Source organism: Liolophura sinensis, chromosome 2 (genome assembly GCF_032854445.1).
Source record: "Liolophura sinensis isolate JHLJ2023 chromosome 2, CUHK_Ljap_v2, whole genome shotgun sequence".
In the NCBI taxonomy this organism is placed as follows: domain Eukaryota; kingdom Metazoa; phylum Mollusca; class Polyplacophora; order Chitonida; family Chitonidae; genus Liolophura; species Liolophura sinensis.
The window spans coordinates 8,541,753-8,558,492 of record NC_088296.1 but is presented as its reverse complement, the minus strand read 5'-3'; the positions used below and the strand labels follow the sequence as shown (position 1 = coordinate 8,558,492).

Genomic DNA, 16,740 nt, shown 5'->3' with positions numbered 1-16,740 from the left:
AATGTCTAGGTGTTTCGTGAAAACATTTTTAAAAAGAACGTGACTGTTTTATGGTCACTCATACACAAGGAAGTAAAGAATGGTCATTCTCATGCTTGGTCGTTTTTGTGTTTCTTTTTCTTTTTTGTAACATTTGCTTCATACATATGTTCCTTTAACAGTCGACACGTTCCGGAACGTCAACGTGAACTGTATCGTAACGCAGTATAAAGTTATAGATCCTCCACAGAGCAGCTTTAACGGATATCCCTGCCAACGTCACAACACGCCTAACTGCATGCTATTTATGTGGTTGTGTGTTTGATTGGTGTTTAACGTCTAGCTTCAGACTGTTTTACTTGTAAAACGGCGAGTAGATTTACTGGGGAAGGGAAGCGGAGTGTTCAGAGTAAAACCTGCGAAATCCACAATGCATCTGGCATACCTCTTGACTTTAAGTCGGAGCTATAACAGTAAAAATAAGATTGGTACAAATAACCTCCGTGGTCAAAGCTGAACAAATGAAACCAAATTTTAATCACTTTAGACCACCAGGATAATTAATTCCGTTATTGCCTGTTTGGGCCGTAGGAAGAATGCAGATCAATCAACTCTAATTCCCGAAAGAAAATGACTGTAGATACGTGTTAGTACATGCTAGGCTACATATTAAAGGGAAGCAAAATTGACGATAACTGACTGACAGCGGACGTAAGGTTTCCAAAGATTTCGGTTTTATTAACCCTTTAATCATGATTGCCATCGTCAAAGTGGAAATAATAATAATAATTATAATTAGTATATATAATAATATATTATAATAATAATAATGTTATTATTATTATTATTATAATAAATAAATAAACAAATAAATAAATAAATTATAGTTTGTAACTTACGCAAGCAGTAATACAGAGTGTGGTCGGATCCAAGCGTTCGTTGTTCCTCGCCGTCATCCCTCTGACAAAAGCAGTTGTATTCCCAGGAAATGCAATATTCACACAGGCGACATGATGTCCCATACCCGCAAAGTCTCGTCCCACATTTAGTAGCCGGAGAAGCTGCAATGGTAATGCCCCCCCTCCCCCCCACACACAACGGGCAGGGGAATTGAAACAAAAACATGACTATGTCAAAGGGGAAAAGAAGTGAAATAAGGCTAGACCATTTGAAAAATATAGACTAGCCCACAGACACGCACCCTCACAGCTTACAGAACAGTCGGCACAGAATTTGAAAACTACAGACTAGCCAACAGACTGGCATCCTTACAGCGTGCATAGCAGTCGGCACAGAATTTGAAAAATATAAAGTGAAGGAGCGAACAGACGTAAAAAAAATGATTATAAAACACAAAGAAAATCAAGCACGGGATGACAGAGTATCGGTGGTATCTTCAGTAATTGAACATGTTCATCTATATGCACCTATAGCTAACCTGTCATGAGATAAAGATAAATCAAAATAGTGCAGGTAGTGAATTAATTTATCAATTATAAGGGTAGCTATCATAATGCAGGCGCATTTAAAAGTGTATTTTAGCTTAAATTCGTGTTATCGTTTTAACCCTGAGCCCATACCGGATTGATGTGTTTTCATTAACCCGTACTTTGAACGCATATATATCTGCATGGAGCTTACCTAGCTACTTAAAGCTGAGTAAGATGTTGCATGTGATATTGACACAATCCGTGAGTGTTTCATGACTGCTGTTTATTGCCAGAAAAATTCGTGATGTTTTTGGATACATTTACTTAGAATATATTGCTCCCATCACTGAAACCTGAAACTGACAGCTTCTTCTCACATGTTGACAAACATTCATTTACAATTTGCATAATTATTTCTTTGGCGTTTATTTTTGGAAAGTGCATTTCTTGGTTATATACTCCAGTGTATATACTTTTACATTGTTTCCCTATACACACCACGATTCTGCCGCTAGCCTTTAATCACCCCCACTGTCTGATTCGTTCGTATACATATTATGTGAATAATAGTTGTGGTGACATGGCATCGTTATGAGTAATTCTATATAAATGACGTCTATGCATTGCAATGGATATCGTTGCGTTTTACCTAGTCCTAGTATGTATGTATGTTTGTATGCTTGAGGTTATCGCCATACTGTGTCAGTCATACGACGACGAGGTGTCATTAGATGTGTGTACATATATTATGTCTTGTGGCAGTGCGAGCCTATGCAGCCGAAGTGCTGCTGCACCGAAATATAATGCAGGAAGACATCAGACACTACAACCCCAATGAAATAACGTCTATAATAGGTCATGCATGAACAGCAACCGTGTTCGTAAGCTTTTGTCATGAACTTACTACGTTTTGTATGCACAACGGAAGTCAGGTGACATAGCAGCCGAATAGTGCATGAATGCATCTGAGAAAAATTGCGCTCGCACACAACGGATCTAACTTTCAGTTTCTGCATAACCGGAAATTAATTATTTTTATTATTTTAATTTGTATTGTATTATTTTAATCTATTCGGAGATAACGTTAATGTCTTGGCTCTAGTTAAGTACAAAAAACAGGTGGGCTGAACTCTTAAGCTGAATAATATGGACTTCACTCAATATCTCTCGACATTTCGGCGACTCTCAACAGCGTGATATCATGTTTTATTTGGCATTGCGTTGGAAAGAAAATATTTGTGGATGTGACAAGGGATGTATCCTAATTCACGATAGAGCTATTAGTCTATCAGCAGTAAGTATCAAACATTAACTGAGAAAAAGTGACGAGAGGCCGTGATTCACCGGCTATGTGTGACCATTGGTCAGCTTTTATACCGTCTGTGCTGTTTAATTACATTCTGTAGGTTGCATTGTTCTACATTGCCATTGTCGACTTGGAATAGACGAGTGAGACTAAGACTGCGAGTAGGATACGAATATCGCCATTAATGCTCTTTTAATAAAACACTTTCAAATATCTTCAAAGTCAATCAAAGCGAAGCTGTCGGATTACAGGTATTACGGATTACTTATATGTACTATTTATTTATGCTTTGATTCATTTATTCGTTTTGATGTTTTACGCCGTGCTCAAGAATGTTTCATTTATACGACAGTGACCAGCATTATATTGGGAGGAAACTGGGCAGAGACCAGGGAAATATACCAGTATGTTCTTAGCAGTGTGACTTAAGTAAAGCAGGTGAACATAAAATGCAGGAATGTGATTTGCAATTTTTAGAGATAGCTCGTTTAGAATTATTCTAAATTATGTGTTGTCATTACATGGAACACCACCTCATGAATTCAACGCTAGGTCAAACGAAAGCCACAGATATTAAACTACGGCTTTAACACAATTATTTCCTCTGGTATCTTTTTTCACACATGCGCCGCACAGAACTCATGAAAACGAATCTAGAGCAATACTGAGCACTAAAATAACTCCCATACAATAGGCCAGGAATTAGAAAACGGAAATAATAAATGCAAAAATCTTTGATTTCCATCACACAATAGTTAATCAGTGTTATGAACATTTTGCTACGCCTCTTAATATCTTGGCTGTTTGACTGCTAGATGGTAATATACAAAAAAAATTAGATTGGACTGAATGAGAACTATGTAAGAATACTTACCCTTGGACAATGTGGCCATAGAAATCATTACAAACGTCAGCATCTGTATCCAGCAACAACAGCGAGTAGACCGATTCATGTTTGACCTTTATTCGTTTCATCTAATTTAGCCAACATCTGTATATACTGTCCGTCTGAATGAAGCTATGGCGGGCATATGCCTGTGTTAGTATGGGGGAAAACAAGCTCTGTGAACTGAGATTTGTCGTACTTCCTCGTTTCAACGGTTAGGTAACTTACATCCTGTTTTCGTACATTGTCAACTGGTCTAGAAAGTTTGTGGTACTTCTGTGTTTACACGGAACTTGTCAAAGATCTTGTTTATTCCGTTTTATATGCACAACGGAAATCGGGTGACATAGCAGCCGACTAATGCACGAGTGCATTTGTCCCTGCCATTATTCAGCCGGAATGTTAAGTTGGTTGACAGCAGGTGTACAAACGTCTGCCTCGAATCTCAGTTAGGCTTGACCTAGCCATTATTGAGTCAGAATGTTTAGCATGGTTGCCAGCTGGTGTACGAACGTCTGTCTTGAAACTTGTCTCAGTTAAGATTTCCCTAGCCATTATTGAGTGAGAATGTTCACTATGGTTGACAGCTGGTGTACGAACGTTTGTCTTGAATGTTGTCTCCGTTAGGATTGGCCTAGCCATTATTGGGACGGAATGTTCAGTTTGTTTAAGCTGGTGTACGGACGTTTGTCTTGAATCTTGTCTCAGGTAATAATGTCTTAGCCATTTTTGAGCTAGAATGTTTAGTTTGGTTGACGGCTGACTTATGAACGTCTGTCTCGAATCTTGTCTCAGTTAGGATTGGTCTAGCCATTATTGAGTCAGAATATTCACTTTGATTGACGGGTGGTATATAAACGTCTGTCTCAAATCTTGTCTCCGTTAGGATTGGCCTTGCCATTATTGAGTCAGAATGCTTACTTTGGTTGACAGCTGGTATGCAAACGTGTATCTCGAATCTTGTCTCAGTTGGGATTGGCCTAGCCATTACTGAATCGGAATGTTCAGTTTGGTTGACGGCTGGTTATAGGAACGTCCACCTCCCCACCCCTTCCCTGGACAGTCATCCTCTCCACCCCTTTTCCTGAACAGTCCACATCTCCACCTCTATTCTCTGGACAGTCCACCTCCCCACCCTTTCCCTGGACAGTCCGTCTCTCCACCCCTATTCCCTGTACGGTCCACCTCACCACGCCTATTCCTGGACATTCCATCTCTCCACCGCTTCCCTGGACAGTCCACCTCCCCACCGCTTCCCTGGACAGTCCGTCTCTCCACCCCTATTCCCTGGACGGTCCACCTCACCACGCCTATTCCTGGACATTCCGTCTCTCTACCGCTTCCCTGGACAGTCCACCTCCCCACCCGTTCCCTGGACAGTCCATCTCCCCACACCTTCCCTGGACAGTCCACCTCCCTGGACAGTCCATCTCCCCACCCCTTCCCTGGACAATCCACCTCCTCACCCCTTCCCTGGACAGTCCACTTCCCCACCGCCTCCCTGGACAGTCCACCTCTCAAACCCTATTCCCTGGACAGAAAACCACTCTACTCATATTCCTTGACAATCCACCTCCCCACCCCTTCCCTGGACAGACCGCCTCTCCACCCCTTTTCCTGGACAGTCCACCTCTCCACCCCTATTCCCTGGACAGTCCACCTACCCACCCTTTCCCTGGACAGTCCGTCTCTCCAACCCTATTTCCTTGACGGTCCACCTCCCCATCCCTATTCCTGGACATTCCTTCTCTCCACCACTTCCCTGGACAGTCCACCTCCCCACCGCTTCCCTGGACAGTCCACCTCCCCACACTTCCCTGGACAATCCACCTCCCCACCGCTTCCCTGGACAGTCTACCTCTCCAACCTTATTCCCTGGACAGACAACCTCTCTACTCCTATTTCATGACAGTCCACCTCCCCACAACTTCCTTGGACAGTCCACCTCTTAGACCCTATTCCCTGGACAGACAACCTCTCTACTCCTGTTCCTTGACAGTCCACCTCCCCAGCTCTTCCCTGGACAGTCCGTCTCTCAACCCCTAATCCTGGACAGACAACCTCTCTACTACTATTCCTGGACATTTCATCTCTGCAGCCCTCTTCCCGGACAGTCCACGTCTCCACCTCTATACACATAACAGTTAAACTTTTATAGCTTTTTCAGCATATATTGATGTAGCTCTCATACTGACGATTTTTTTTTACCAAGGTGCCTTGACTACTTTCATGATTTTCACCAGGCACAGCGTGAAATCCATGCAAAGTGAAATTACACTTCACAGTGAGATCTGCAAGATATCAGATCTGCTCAAAGAAATTTCACGGGAAATTTCAAAGTTGACGGGAAGTCACATTACATGAACTATATCTGCTTTATACATACAGGCAATCAATATATGTCATCTAGCTCACACGAACTCATAAGTTTGAAATCAACGACAAATTGCAACCGTTCATATTGAGTCTGTTAGTTTGGAATTAAACTTAATTAATAATGTCCCTTGCATCCGGATTTAAGCGACAGGAGACATGGTAATACAAGTTCACAATTTATAGGTTAGCTATCCCGGAGCACATACATACGGCAAAATTTCTGATGACATATCACAGCTCATTTCTAAACAGGATAATGCAAATCTAGGGTTTTATTATAGCCTATGCATCAGCCTGTATGTACAAGGGTGATATAAGAGTTATCTACCTTCAAGCCAGGGGTGTGGGACCAGCTCGATTTTGCTATAGCTCTTACTCCGTGACAATCCGTCCATGAGCTTATCCCTGGGATAGCCACAGTACTGTAATGAATTAGCCTAGAAACGTAGTGATGGAGAAGTGAAAGGGTTAATGTCTGTAATCACCCATGCGTAGAACTCCCTTTTGTTAAGGCTCTTATTTTAAGAAGAAGTCTTTTGTTTGGACTGAACATAGCACAACGACGAATGGTTCGTTGGGGATATACGCAGCATACCGTACATAAGATGATTGTCAATTAAGATTGATTTAATTGACGGCTGAGACACTGACACGATCTAAACGAGCCGATCGTTTTCTATTTCTCATATACCAGTACATACATGTACATACATAATCACGTGCAATCAATTACATATGTCCATAAAGGTCATCCACAACATACCTTTGAGAGTGTCACAGTTTATGCCACTGAACCGCTAAATACATGCAACTGACACAAACAATAAATACTGAATGGCTGATTTGACCCTGAATATATTGAGAAAATACCAGAGATGTCCTAGAGAGATATAAAAGGCTTGTCTTGTGTCTTAGTTTGGTTGGTTATGCGGGAAGTGAGAAAAAAAAAGCTCTGCATATTTCAGCCCATATCCAGACCGTTGTTTTTACATCATAGTAAGATTTAACGAGAAGGAGTTAAGAAGTGTACACTCTTGATACGTTCTCATATTCTTGGTATTCTGAGGGTTATTTTGAAGGGTTAGTTGTTGTGCTGTGTAAAGCTGGTGAGTTGATTAAGGATTTTCCACGGCTGCATGAACCTTCCGTGGGATCAGGGCACACTGGATTCCCACATGAACACCTTTCTGGTTATGCACAGGCGCAGGTAGCAATACATGTATCTCACTGCTAGGTCTATAAATGCCTTGGACTTTGACTTATTTATTTAATTACTTGATTGGTGTTTTACGCCGTACTTAAGGATATTTCTCTCACGACGACAGGGCCAGTGGGAACCGACTAATAATCTGCAGGTTGTCATTCCCATGTTCGGCCAGAGAGGAAGACAGTACGGCGGCTGGCCATTCCCATGTTCGGCCAGAGAGGAAGACAATACGGCGGCTGGCCATTCCCATGTTCGGCCAGAGAGGAAGACAGTACAGCGACCGCATTGGTGAGAGGCTCCAGGATCATTTAGCCGCGCTGAATTGCTGACCCCTTCGGTAAGGAGGCCCGCTTGGGCCCAAAATAAAACTTCATACACATGATGACAAGAGATTGCATAGTGGTGAAATTACAGGTACTGAAAGTAGCAGGAGTTATCAGTCCATTACAACCAGTGGTCTATGCTGACAATCTACAGCTTTTCACTGACAATCTGCGTGATGTCCATCCCACATGTAAGAACCATAACACTTCCAACATCTGGGTTTTCTCGGGGAGTGAAATACCAGTATTAATCATGATAAACTTTTTGATAAGAAACTTTTAGTGTTACCTTCACAATTTAAAAATCTAATTTTTGATTCTGAATACCTTGGTACAGAGTATGATAGTTTAAGTATCTTATTCCAGCCCACTTTTGTACTCAAAGTTCTGCCGTTATACTGTGTCAAATTTTACAGTTTTGTATGATTTTGTAGTGTATGGCCACTTACGGTATTTGAATGACATTTTAAAGTACTTACAATTTCTTACAACTTTGTCGTAATAATGCACGTGCTACAAATCGGATGCAATGAGGCTGATTGATTAGTAATGATAATGCTGTTCATTTTATGAGCACATTCGTTAATCCCTGGGCATTGTTGTTTGCGGCTGTTCAAATCATAAGTTAACTTACAACGAGCATATCTATACATTGAATAGTGTCTGTCAAGGCATTTTTAGTAATCACCTTTAAACTAGTAAACTGTTCTGCCATATGTAACGTCATACACTGAACACAGCATATAGCGTTATACTGGGGGTTATACTGGTCTCAAATATGTAATTTACATGGGGAAATACTATTGTTTTTCGTTGTTGAATTTTGATCACCGCCAAAAAAAATCTTACGAATACTAGTAGTCTTCTTTTGATTTTGTATTGGAATTTTTCGCCATACTCAAGAATATTCAAGCGACCACAATGATGCTTCATTGCGCCGCGCTAGCACGCTAACCAGCTCGGCAATGGATGCCCGCCTTTTCTGTACTGGTGGAGAAAATATGCTTAAACTTTGAATATGTCACACCAAATAACATTGTTAAGAGTGTTAGAGGAAGTAAGGCAGGTACATCTGCTGGACCAAACTGACTGTCTTGGGAGCATTTTAGGTATACATGTACCGAGTTTAAACCCGCTGTGTTGCTCTCGATGCTGACCAATGCTATGCTTGTACTTGGTTATCTGCCGAGTTGTGAAGTGAGAAAAGCTAAATGTCTGTTACACAACTTTGTGAGCTTACATTCAGTGTGGGTTTAAGAAACAGCTCTCCAGTAATATATGTCTCTTTGCCTTCAAATAGATCATCTTTTACAAGAAGGCACATCACATTCCTCTGGTTAATGGTTGTGGAATATACCTTCGTTTATTATAAATGATAACGGATATGATCAGCAACATTACCGTGTACAGTACTGTGGTGTACTATCATTGTTTTATTTTGGTTCTTCCAGTGGTGTTGGTCAGGGAGAAGTTATCTTTCTTGTTTTATTTATTGATTTATTTGATTGGTGTTTTACGCCGCGCTTGAGAATATTACACGTATACGAAGGCAGCTAGAATTATGGTGAGAGGGATCCGGACAGAGTCCGGGGGAAACCCACGACCTTTCGCAGGTTGCGGCCAGACCTTCCTTGTTTGTTTTAATGTGTATGTGAAGATTTTGTCAAGAGTATTATTGCTGACTATTAGTGTGAATTAAATGCACGAGGCTAATATTTCCATGTAACGCTCCAAAAACAGCCTGTTTCTCAGGAATATGCGCATGGAAGAGCGAAATGTTTGTTCTATGTTTTATGGACAATATTCATCCTATGCATGTACCTAATAAAATTTGCGAACTCAGCATATTTTCTCCTCAATACATGTACCCTAGCTGACAATGCCGACATTATGAGACAACACAGAACCCTGTGTATTCGAATTTATATGATGATTTGTAAAGGAGGAAGGTGGGAGGGAGGGGGGGGGGGGGCTCCCTGGCCGAGGTGATTAACCTGCAAATGCGACATAATGAAACAGGAGCCTTTCACCAATGGGGTCAGTGAGCTTAAACTGACACATAGATCCTGCGGATGGCGATGCATTTCCCTTCTGGGGTATTTTTTTCATTATAGTGCTTGTCACCATCGTATAAGTGAAATATTCTTGAATACGGCATATAACACTAGTCTAATAAATAAATAAGTCGGTATAGTGAATCTGGTAATTTTGTAAACAATAGTTTCATTTCATTTTTGGATGATTTGCGCGCAAGTCGACGTTCAGTTTGAAATATAGACTCATGTCGAGGAGAAATAGAGTTGTTAAATTTATACCGATTCTGACCTTGATGTTTCGACTTCAAGACATCTACATCGAAAAATAGTGTTACTTTAATGATGATCTACGGCATTCGGGTCCTACACCAAAAAGTAGTGCAAACTTCTACACCAAAATGTGGTGTTACTTAATGCCCTACACAATTCGGGCCCTACACCAAATAAGGAGTGCGGACATATACACAGAAAAGTAATGTTATATTAATAATGGCCTACGCCATGCGGGTCCTACACCAATAAAGAGTGTACACATCTACACCGGAAAGTAGTGTTACTTAATGACCTACACCATTTCGGCTCTACACCAAAAATGATTGTAGAATTCTGCACCAAAGCGTAGTGTTACCTAATGGCCTCCGCTATTCCGGCTCTGCACCAAAGTGTAATGTAGATTTCTACACCAGAAAGCCGTGTTACTAAGTGGCCTACACCATTCGGGTCCTACACCAAAAGGTAGCGCCGACGTCTACACCGAAAAGTAGTGTTACCTAATGGAATACGCCATTCCGGCTCTAAACCGAAATGTAGTATAGATCTCTACTCCGTTTAGTGCGCCTTAATGGCCTACATCTTTTCGGCTCTAAACCGAAATGTAGTGTAGATCTCAACACCGAAAAGTAGTGCTACTCAATGGCCTTTGCCTGTCCTGCTCTACACCAAATGTAGTGAAGATCTCTGCTTCGAATATTAGCGTTACTGAATGACCTACACCATTCCGACCCTACATCAAAAAGTAGTTGAGAAAAGTAGGTTAGAACAATAGGTACCACATGTTTAGAGTTAGATTACTAATGCAGTAAAAGATTGAGCCACACTTAAAACTTAACTTCGGTTTAGGTTCGAAGCATGGTAAACATGGGTAAATGTTCGAGTTCATATATATACATGTCTTGTCAAATTTAACAAGCTACACGTATGCTCACGTCTACCCTAATCAAGGGTCTACGTGCGAAAACTGCAAGGGGCAGCCAGGCAGTTGTTTATTCTTCAGAATTTCTGGTATTTTTTTACCTGAGTGGGGAAAGGCTACTAAATGTGCATGAGAGTGGAAGAATTACTTCGCCACGCTGAGCATATAAGTAACGTTCTGTTTGTTAAGAAAAAAATGTAAGGGTCACAGACAGGTATACCATCGTGAGACGAAACATTTGAGCAATTATACTGTACGTGTATTATAAGTCAGTGTTTTTGTATCAACAGGGAACGTCGGTGTAAATGTCTACACTGCTGTTTGGTGTAGGACCCTCATGACGTAGGTCATTATTAAAGTAATACTACATTTTGGTGTAGAGATTTGACCGTGCGTCAAGATCGCGTGATCAAATCTTCTAGGCTGTTCCAAGCCTACGAATTCAGTCGACAGCGATAATACTGAGAACCATCGTATAATCCGCCGATCAAACCATGCTAGATATATGCTTACCAGACACATGCGCTAGAATATTACATAATTATAATGTATTACAAATATTTTCCGCCCTGCAATAACCATCTACCTTGTATATATTGTGCGGTTCGTCATGCATAAGTGAACCATGGGGTGATATTACTCAGCGTTCTCGACTACAAGTGTAATGCACTGGGTGCTGTTTTGTACGAGACCTCCAATGTTTAAAAAATTGAGTGCTTTAAAAACATGACTTTGTCAATAAATACGTAAGGATGTAGGTCTATGATTTCTAGAGAGGATTTCTTAGAGACAAAGCTACGTGGATACTCTACCCCCCCCCCCCCCCCATGCCCCCCCCCCCCCCCCCCCACACACACACACACACACCACCACCACCACACACACACACCTTCCTAGTAACGCGGGCTATGTATTTGTGTGTCAGCTTTTTTGTTTGTCCGGACGAGGTCCTGAGAAGTCCCTGGCGCGGAGTTGGGCGTACTCCCTGCGTGCAACCCTCATTAACGCACAAGGTAAGTTATCATTAAAACATTTAGACTAATGCAATGATTTCATATTTTCATTTCATTGTATACGTAGGTCATTTGCTTAATGGATATTGTAAGACTCCTACCAAAATCTACCACATAGAGAATAAAAGCCGCCAATGCATATATCACAGCGCATATGCAGCAATGTTTTTTAAGAGACCGAATCCTGCTGTTAGAGATTAAAATTGGGGCGTGTAGTCTGCCCGTATAAAATTAAATATGACGTTTCAGACATAAACCCATGTAATCTAGCTGTATTTTTGATTTATTTGATTGATGTTGTACGTTGTGTTAGATAATATTTCCCTTACACGACGGTAGTTAATATTATGGTTGCAGGAAACCGGACCGAGCACGGGAAATGAATCTTGCTATGGAGTATCCTGTTAAAATTGAGGGTGTCTTACTTTACTTTACATGCCCCGGAAGACCTACATATGGCAACTATGATGTCTAAACAATTACAATTAAAGGGCAATTTTCTTCAAAATGTTGACGATCACGTCAAATATCTTCATATGGCAAAATACATTCCTAAGAAAACTTTTCTTTCAACACTTACAAAATTCCATGGCTCTGTTATTCCTTCCTGAGTTGTACACCTAGTGTCCGAATGTAACATAACTATGACACGCATGAGTCAACGCTTTAGCTATATCCAGTCTATGGTTGACGCCGATCTGTTTCTTGTTACATCTCTATGCATATCCAAAGTCTATATACATGTACCCTGATAACTGTAGTAAAAACGTTAATTATTGAGGTCATTAATTTTTCATTTTGCGTGCCATTATTTTGAAATTTTTTTTTCATTTTGATTACCATTGAGAAGCATATTATACGCCCTTTCAACGATTGTGTTGCTTACCCCAGAAAACTAATCTGTTAAATGTTAAGACGCGGCATTGCGAAACTTTGGTCCATTGCCGAATCGGCGTGTACAGGATAGAGCACGATCGATATGCCAGTAATAACTGTCAGTTATGATTAAACCGCAAATCGGAAACTGGGCCATCGCCGTATTACTCTGACAGAAAGTCACTAAGTATTGTTTGTTTGTGCTAGTTAAGTATATACAGTGTATCCCGTCCTTCATGCCGACCTGTTGAACCCAGATTATACGTGTTAACGCTGACTGTACGTCGCATGGAGTTATTCACTACTTGTATAACACAGTTTTAAAAGTTTTTTTTTTTTTATTTTGTGGAGATTGTGCAGCTCAGAAAAAGAAAAACATTAATATACACAGAAATGACAATCCGGGAACATAAACAATGGATTCACGAAAAACAAATCGTGAACAAGTGATCATCGCCGCACTATTACCAAGAAACGTCAAGTTGGCATTTTGAATAATTCTAGACCAATGGCATCTATTAGGCCTCAGTTAACATCACTGCATTCCTTCACCCGTCCTTAGCTATGTTAAAGCCATGGTGCTATAGACGGCTTGCAATTTGATACTGTTTAAGTATTTACATGAATAAATGCTCTAAGCGCCGAATAAAGCCCCAATTGAGGTAAACTGACAAAATACCATATTTCACCGGTGCAGTGTTGCCATTTGCCAGCTATCACATTGTCATCGCTGCTCTGGATTTACTCTCCTTGATGTAGGCGTATCCCCTTACGTATCACGGCACAACTGATGTTTTCCAAACAACAAGACCAATTTATTTTTGACCCTGAAGGACATCATGCCAAAGTACAAAAAGCTCTTTAGCACACAGTTTATAATCACTAAGATGCCTGCCTTGTGCAAATTATGTTCCTGGGGCACACCACTCTGCATGTCTAATCTTTCAAAGGGTCCGGAACAGGATCAAATTTACCAAAACGAACACTCGGGCATGTTCATTTGGTCGTAACATATATACAGCTGCTAAAACTGCTACTTGATAACAACCACAGTACTGCATTACTACCACAGGTAGTTCACTACAACCACATGTACTTCATTACTTCATTACAACCACATCTACTTCATTACAACCACATGTACTTCATTACAACCCCGTGTATTTCATTACAACCACATGTACGCCCATATGTTATATATTGCACAATTTTCATATTACATTTTAGAGCTGTTTCGTGTATCAACCATGGGCTAATATCCCGATGGCTGCCTCGTCTCCTTTTAGTGTGAGATTGTATAGCCTCACAGTGATGTAATTCAAAAGCAATAGTATGTTATGAACAGCCCTCACACCAGAAAAGTGTTTTTGCTAGAATTACAGAAAAATATTATACAAAAGCGTAACCGTTGGACACATTAGCACAATTTATTCTGCGATCATCGAAACATGACATCTTGTCCATTTGGCACATACACTCATAGAAATCAAGTACGTGGGAAGGTCTGTCAGCAAACTGCAAAACATCATGCGCTTCCTCCGAACCACACCCTATTGTCCTTGGCGCTGGCTCCCGTTGTATAAGTGAAATATTCTTTAGCAGGGCTTAAAACACCTATCAGATAAACAGATAAATAAATATAGAATCCAGAGCCGCATGTGGGTTTTGCGGAATGTAACAGTAATCACCTATTATTATTATTTCTATAGTTATTTCTATTTCTATCATCATATATTGGTTACAGATATAACATGTGGTTGTGGGTCTATGCTAAGGCACAGTCAAAGAATAGAAATAGCTCGATTTTATATTTTGGATAGATAATTGCACGTAAAAATAAGTATAAATATAACTTCTCCGACCGCACACGGGAAGATCTCCCACCATAATGATTTCTGCCGTATCATAAGTGAAACATACTTGAGTATGGCGTAAAACACCAAGAAAATAAATCAATAAATATAACTATGTTTACTCACAGACTTAGGCTGGTGACACACTGGAGAATGACTGTTGTGTGTGCAAATCTTGTTCGTTGGACGGGCGTTGTAGCGGTGATGGTAACGTTGCTTACTGCACCAGTCAAAGGTGAGTTTTTCTTTTTCAACGCCTGCCTGTCTATCTCTTATACTGTTAGCAACATTTAACCGGCATGACTAGTTTGTTAGCAAGAAGACATCAGTCTGACAATGTAGTATACACGAAGTAAAGAAAAAATGCAACACTAATACGGATAGTAATTTATTCTACCTGCCGTGAGGAAGTGTGGCTTTTTAATTACCGTATATAATAAGCAGAATCAGGCAGCAGTGCCTTTTAAGTAGCCATTAAGATTTCAAACGCTCAAAGTGTCAGTAAGGCACCGACTAAGCAAATCAGGATGTAGAAATAATGGTTTCTTTTGTCGCAGAAGTACGATTGTCAGTCAGTTTGCCAAAAAAGTTTTAGAACGCCACGCACATAGTCATCTCTATGAGTTCATCTCTAACAACAATCTCTTAAACGACAACCAATCTGGCTTTCACTGTTCTTACCAAAATGTCCAAACATTGACGTAAAGCAATAGACGACGACAAAATCGTAGGTTCCGTCATGATCGACATTAAAAAGGCTTTTGATTCTATTCTTGGCACTTTACTATTCATAATATACTTAAACGACTGTCGTTTAAATGTTTCCGGCTGTGGCACTGAGTTTTATGCTGATGGCCCCACAATGTACAACGCTTCCAAATCCTTATCCGAAATTCAATCAGAGTTAAACTCTAATATGGAACTTATTAATCAGTGGTGCTTTGGAAATAAAATTCTTCTTAATGTGTCCAAAACAAAGTCCATCCTTATTGGAACTACCCAGAAATGAAAAAAAAATTGTCGTCAGTATTCCCTCAATGTCACGGTCAATGGCCAGACAAATAAGAATGCACAAAATCTGAAGCTTATTGACCTGCATATAGACCGTACACTTTCAAGGCAGAGTCACGTTGACTCAGTGCGCAGTACTGTGTCTAAGCTATTGTCAATACTGATGAGGCAGAAGCCGTTTCTTCCCTTTAAAACAAGGCTATTTTTTTATAACAGTTATATCCTTCCCCATTTAATATGCGCTATCCCTATTTGGGGCAGCTCTTAAAAAGGCCTACATGATCGAGAATATAAACTTCAAAAAAACTGTTGCAAAACTTATCCTAAGCAAACGTAACAATAAGTCATCAGCTGAAACTTTTGAAATGTTAACGTTAAAGACTATACATGAAATTATCCTGTACCGAAAAATCTCACTGTTTACGAATCCTTAAAAGCCCACTTTTCTGACTTTATGAAGAAGTTGTTCCGAATCAGGGAAGAGCCCCATCATGAGCTAAGATCATGTACAAGCAATCAAGTAAAAATGCCTTTCCCCCACACAGAACAACTTAAGAAAAGCTTGTTATACTCTGCTGCTGTTCAGTGGAACAGTCTGCCTGTTAACTTTGAATTATCCCAGACAAATATACAAATACACTTATGTTCACCTGGAAGCCTTACATTCATAAACACTTCGTTTTAGTATACTGAACAAACCAAAATTACGAGATAAAATGTCTTTGCACAAAGATCTGCCTAGTCAGGAACTCCTTCCAAGGTGGTCATGTGACATGTATAGGTCAGTTTGTTTAATCGTGTTTTAGGACACCCAAAACCTTGCCTTTATAAACAAAACTGTGTGTGCGCGAGTAAGGTCTACGCAAGGTGTTCCTTTATGTGTCCAAGTCAGTAGTCTGTGGAAGCGGGATGCGGCCATGCTGTCTCTTCCGGTTTTGCCCCAAACCGGTAACAGCGACTAAAACTTGCAGTGTCGTTCAAATATCGCTGTCACTGGTTTGGGGCAAAACTGGGAGAGACAGCATGGCCTCAACCAACTTCCATACTATTCAGTGCCTGATAGCTAACTGGGTCAAGTGTCTAATTCAACACTGCTGCTCCCCTAGGACTGTGCTGTGCACGTGCCAACATTCATATAGGTCCGTTTATTACAATTACATGCTGACTGGCTGCATATACTCGCATTATGTAAGTATATACGTGTAGTCACTGACGAAACACTTATATAATGGAACTGGTTACCAGTATGGTC

At 40.5% G+C, this 16,740-nt stretch overlaps 2 protein-coding genes across 6 annotated transcripts in view; both read left to right on the top strand.

Annotated features, from left to right (window-relative positions):
• The first annotated feature begins 4,255 nt into the window (after positions 1–4,255).
• On the top strand, positions 4,256–5,311 carry LOC135462446 (uncharacterized). The gene is made up of 2 exons (XM_064739674.1): positions 4,256–4,286; positions 4,632–5,311. Exons 1-2 carry the CDS (start codon positions 4,256–4,258, stop codon positions 5,309–5,311), a joined length of 711 nt encoding a protein of 236 aa, XP_064595744.1.
• Positions 5,312–11,638: 6,327 nt separating this feature from the next.
• Positions 11,639–16,740, top strand: part of LOC135462920 (uncharacterized) — a 35,675-nt gene continuing 30,573 nt past the window's right edge. For 4 of the 5 annotated variants that reach the window (XR_010443506.1, XR_010443505.1, XM_064740230.1 and 1 more), the window contains exons 1-2: positions 11,639–11,748; positions 14,606–14,712. The gene's annotated coding sequence lies outside the window, so the exon portion shown is untranslated. The remainder of the gene's footprint in view (positions 11,749–14,605; positions 14,713–16,740) is intronic. The other variant, XM_064740229.1, reaches the window with a different exon arrangement.

Coding starts and splice junctions, on each gene's coding strand:
- LOC135462446 (XM_064739674.1), top strand. CDS start 4,256: ATGTTCAGTTTGTTTAAGCTGGTGTACGGAC. Junction 4,287..4,631: donor GTTTAAGCTGGTGTACGGAC/GTTTGTCTTGAA, acceptor GGCTGGTTATAG/GAACGTCCACCTCCCCACCC.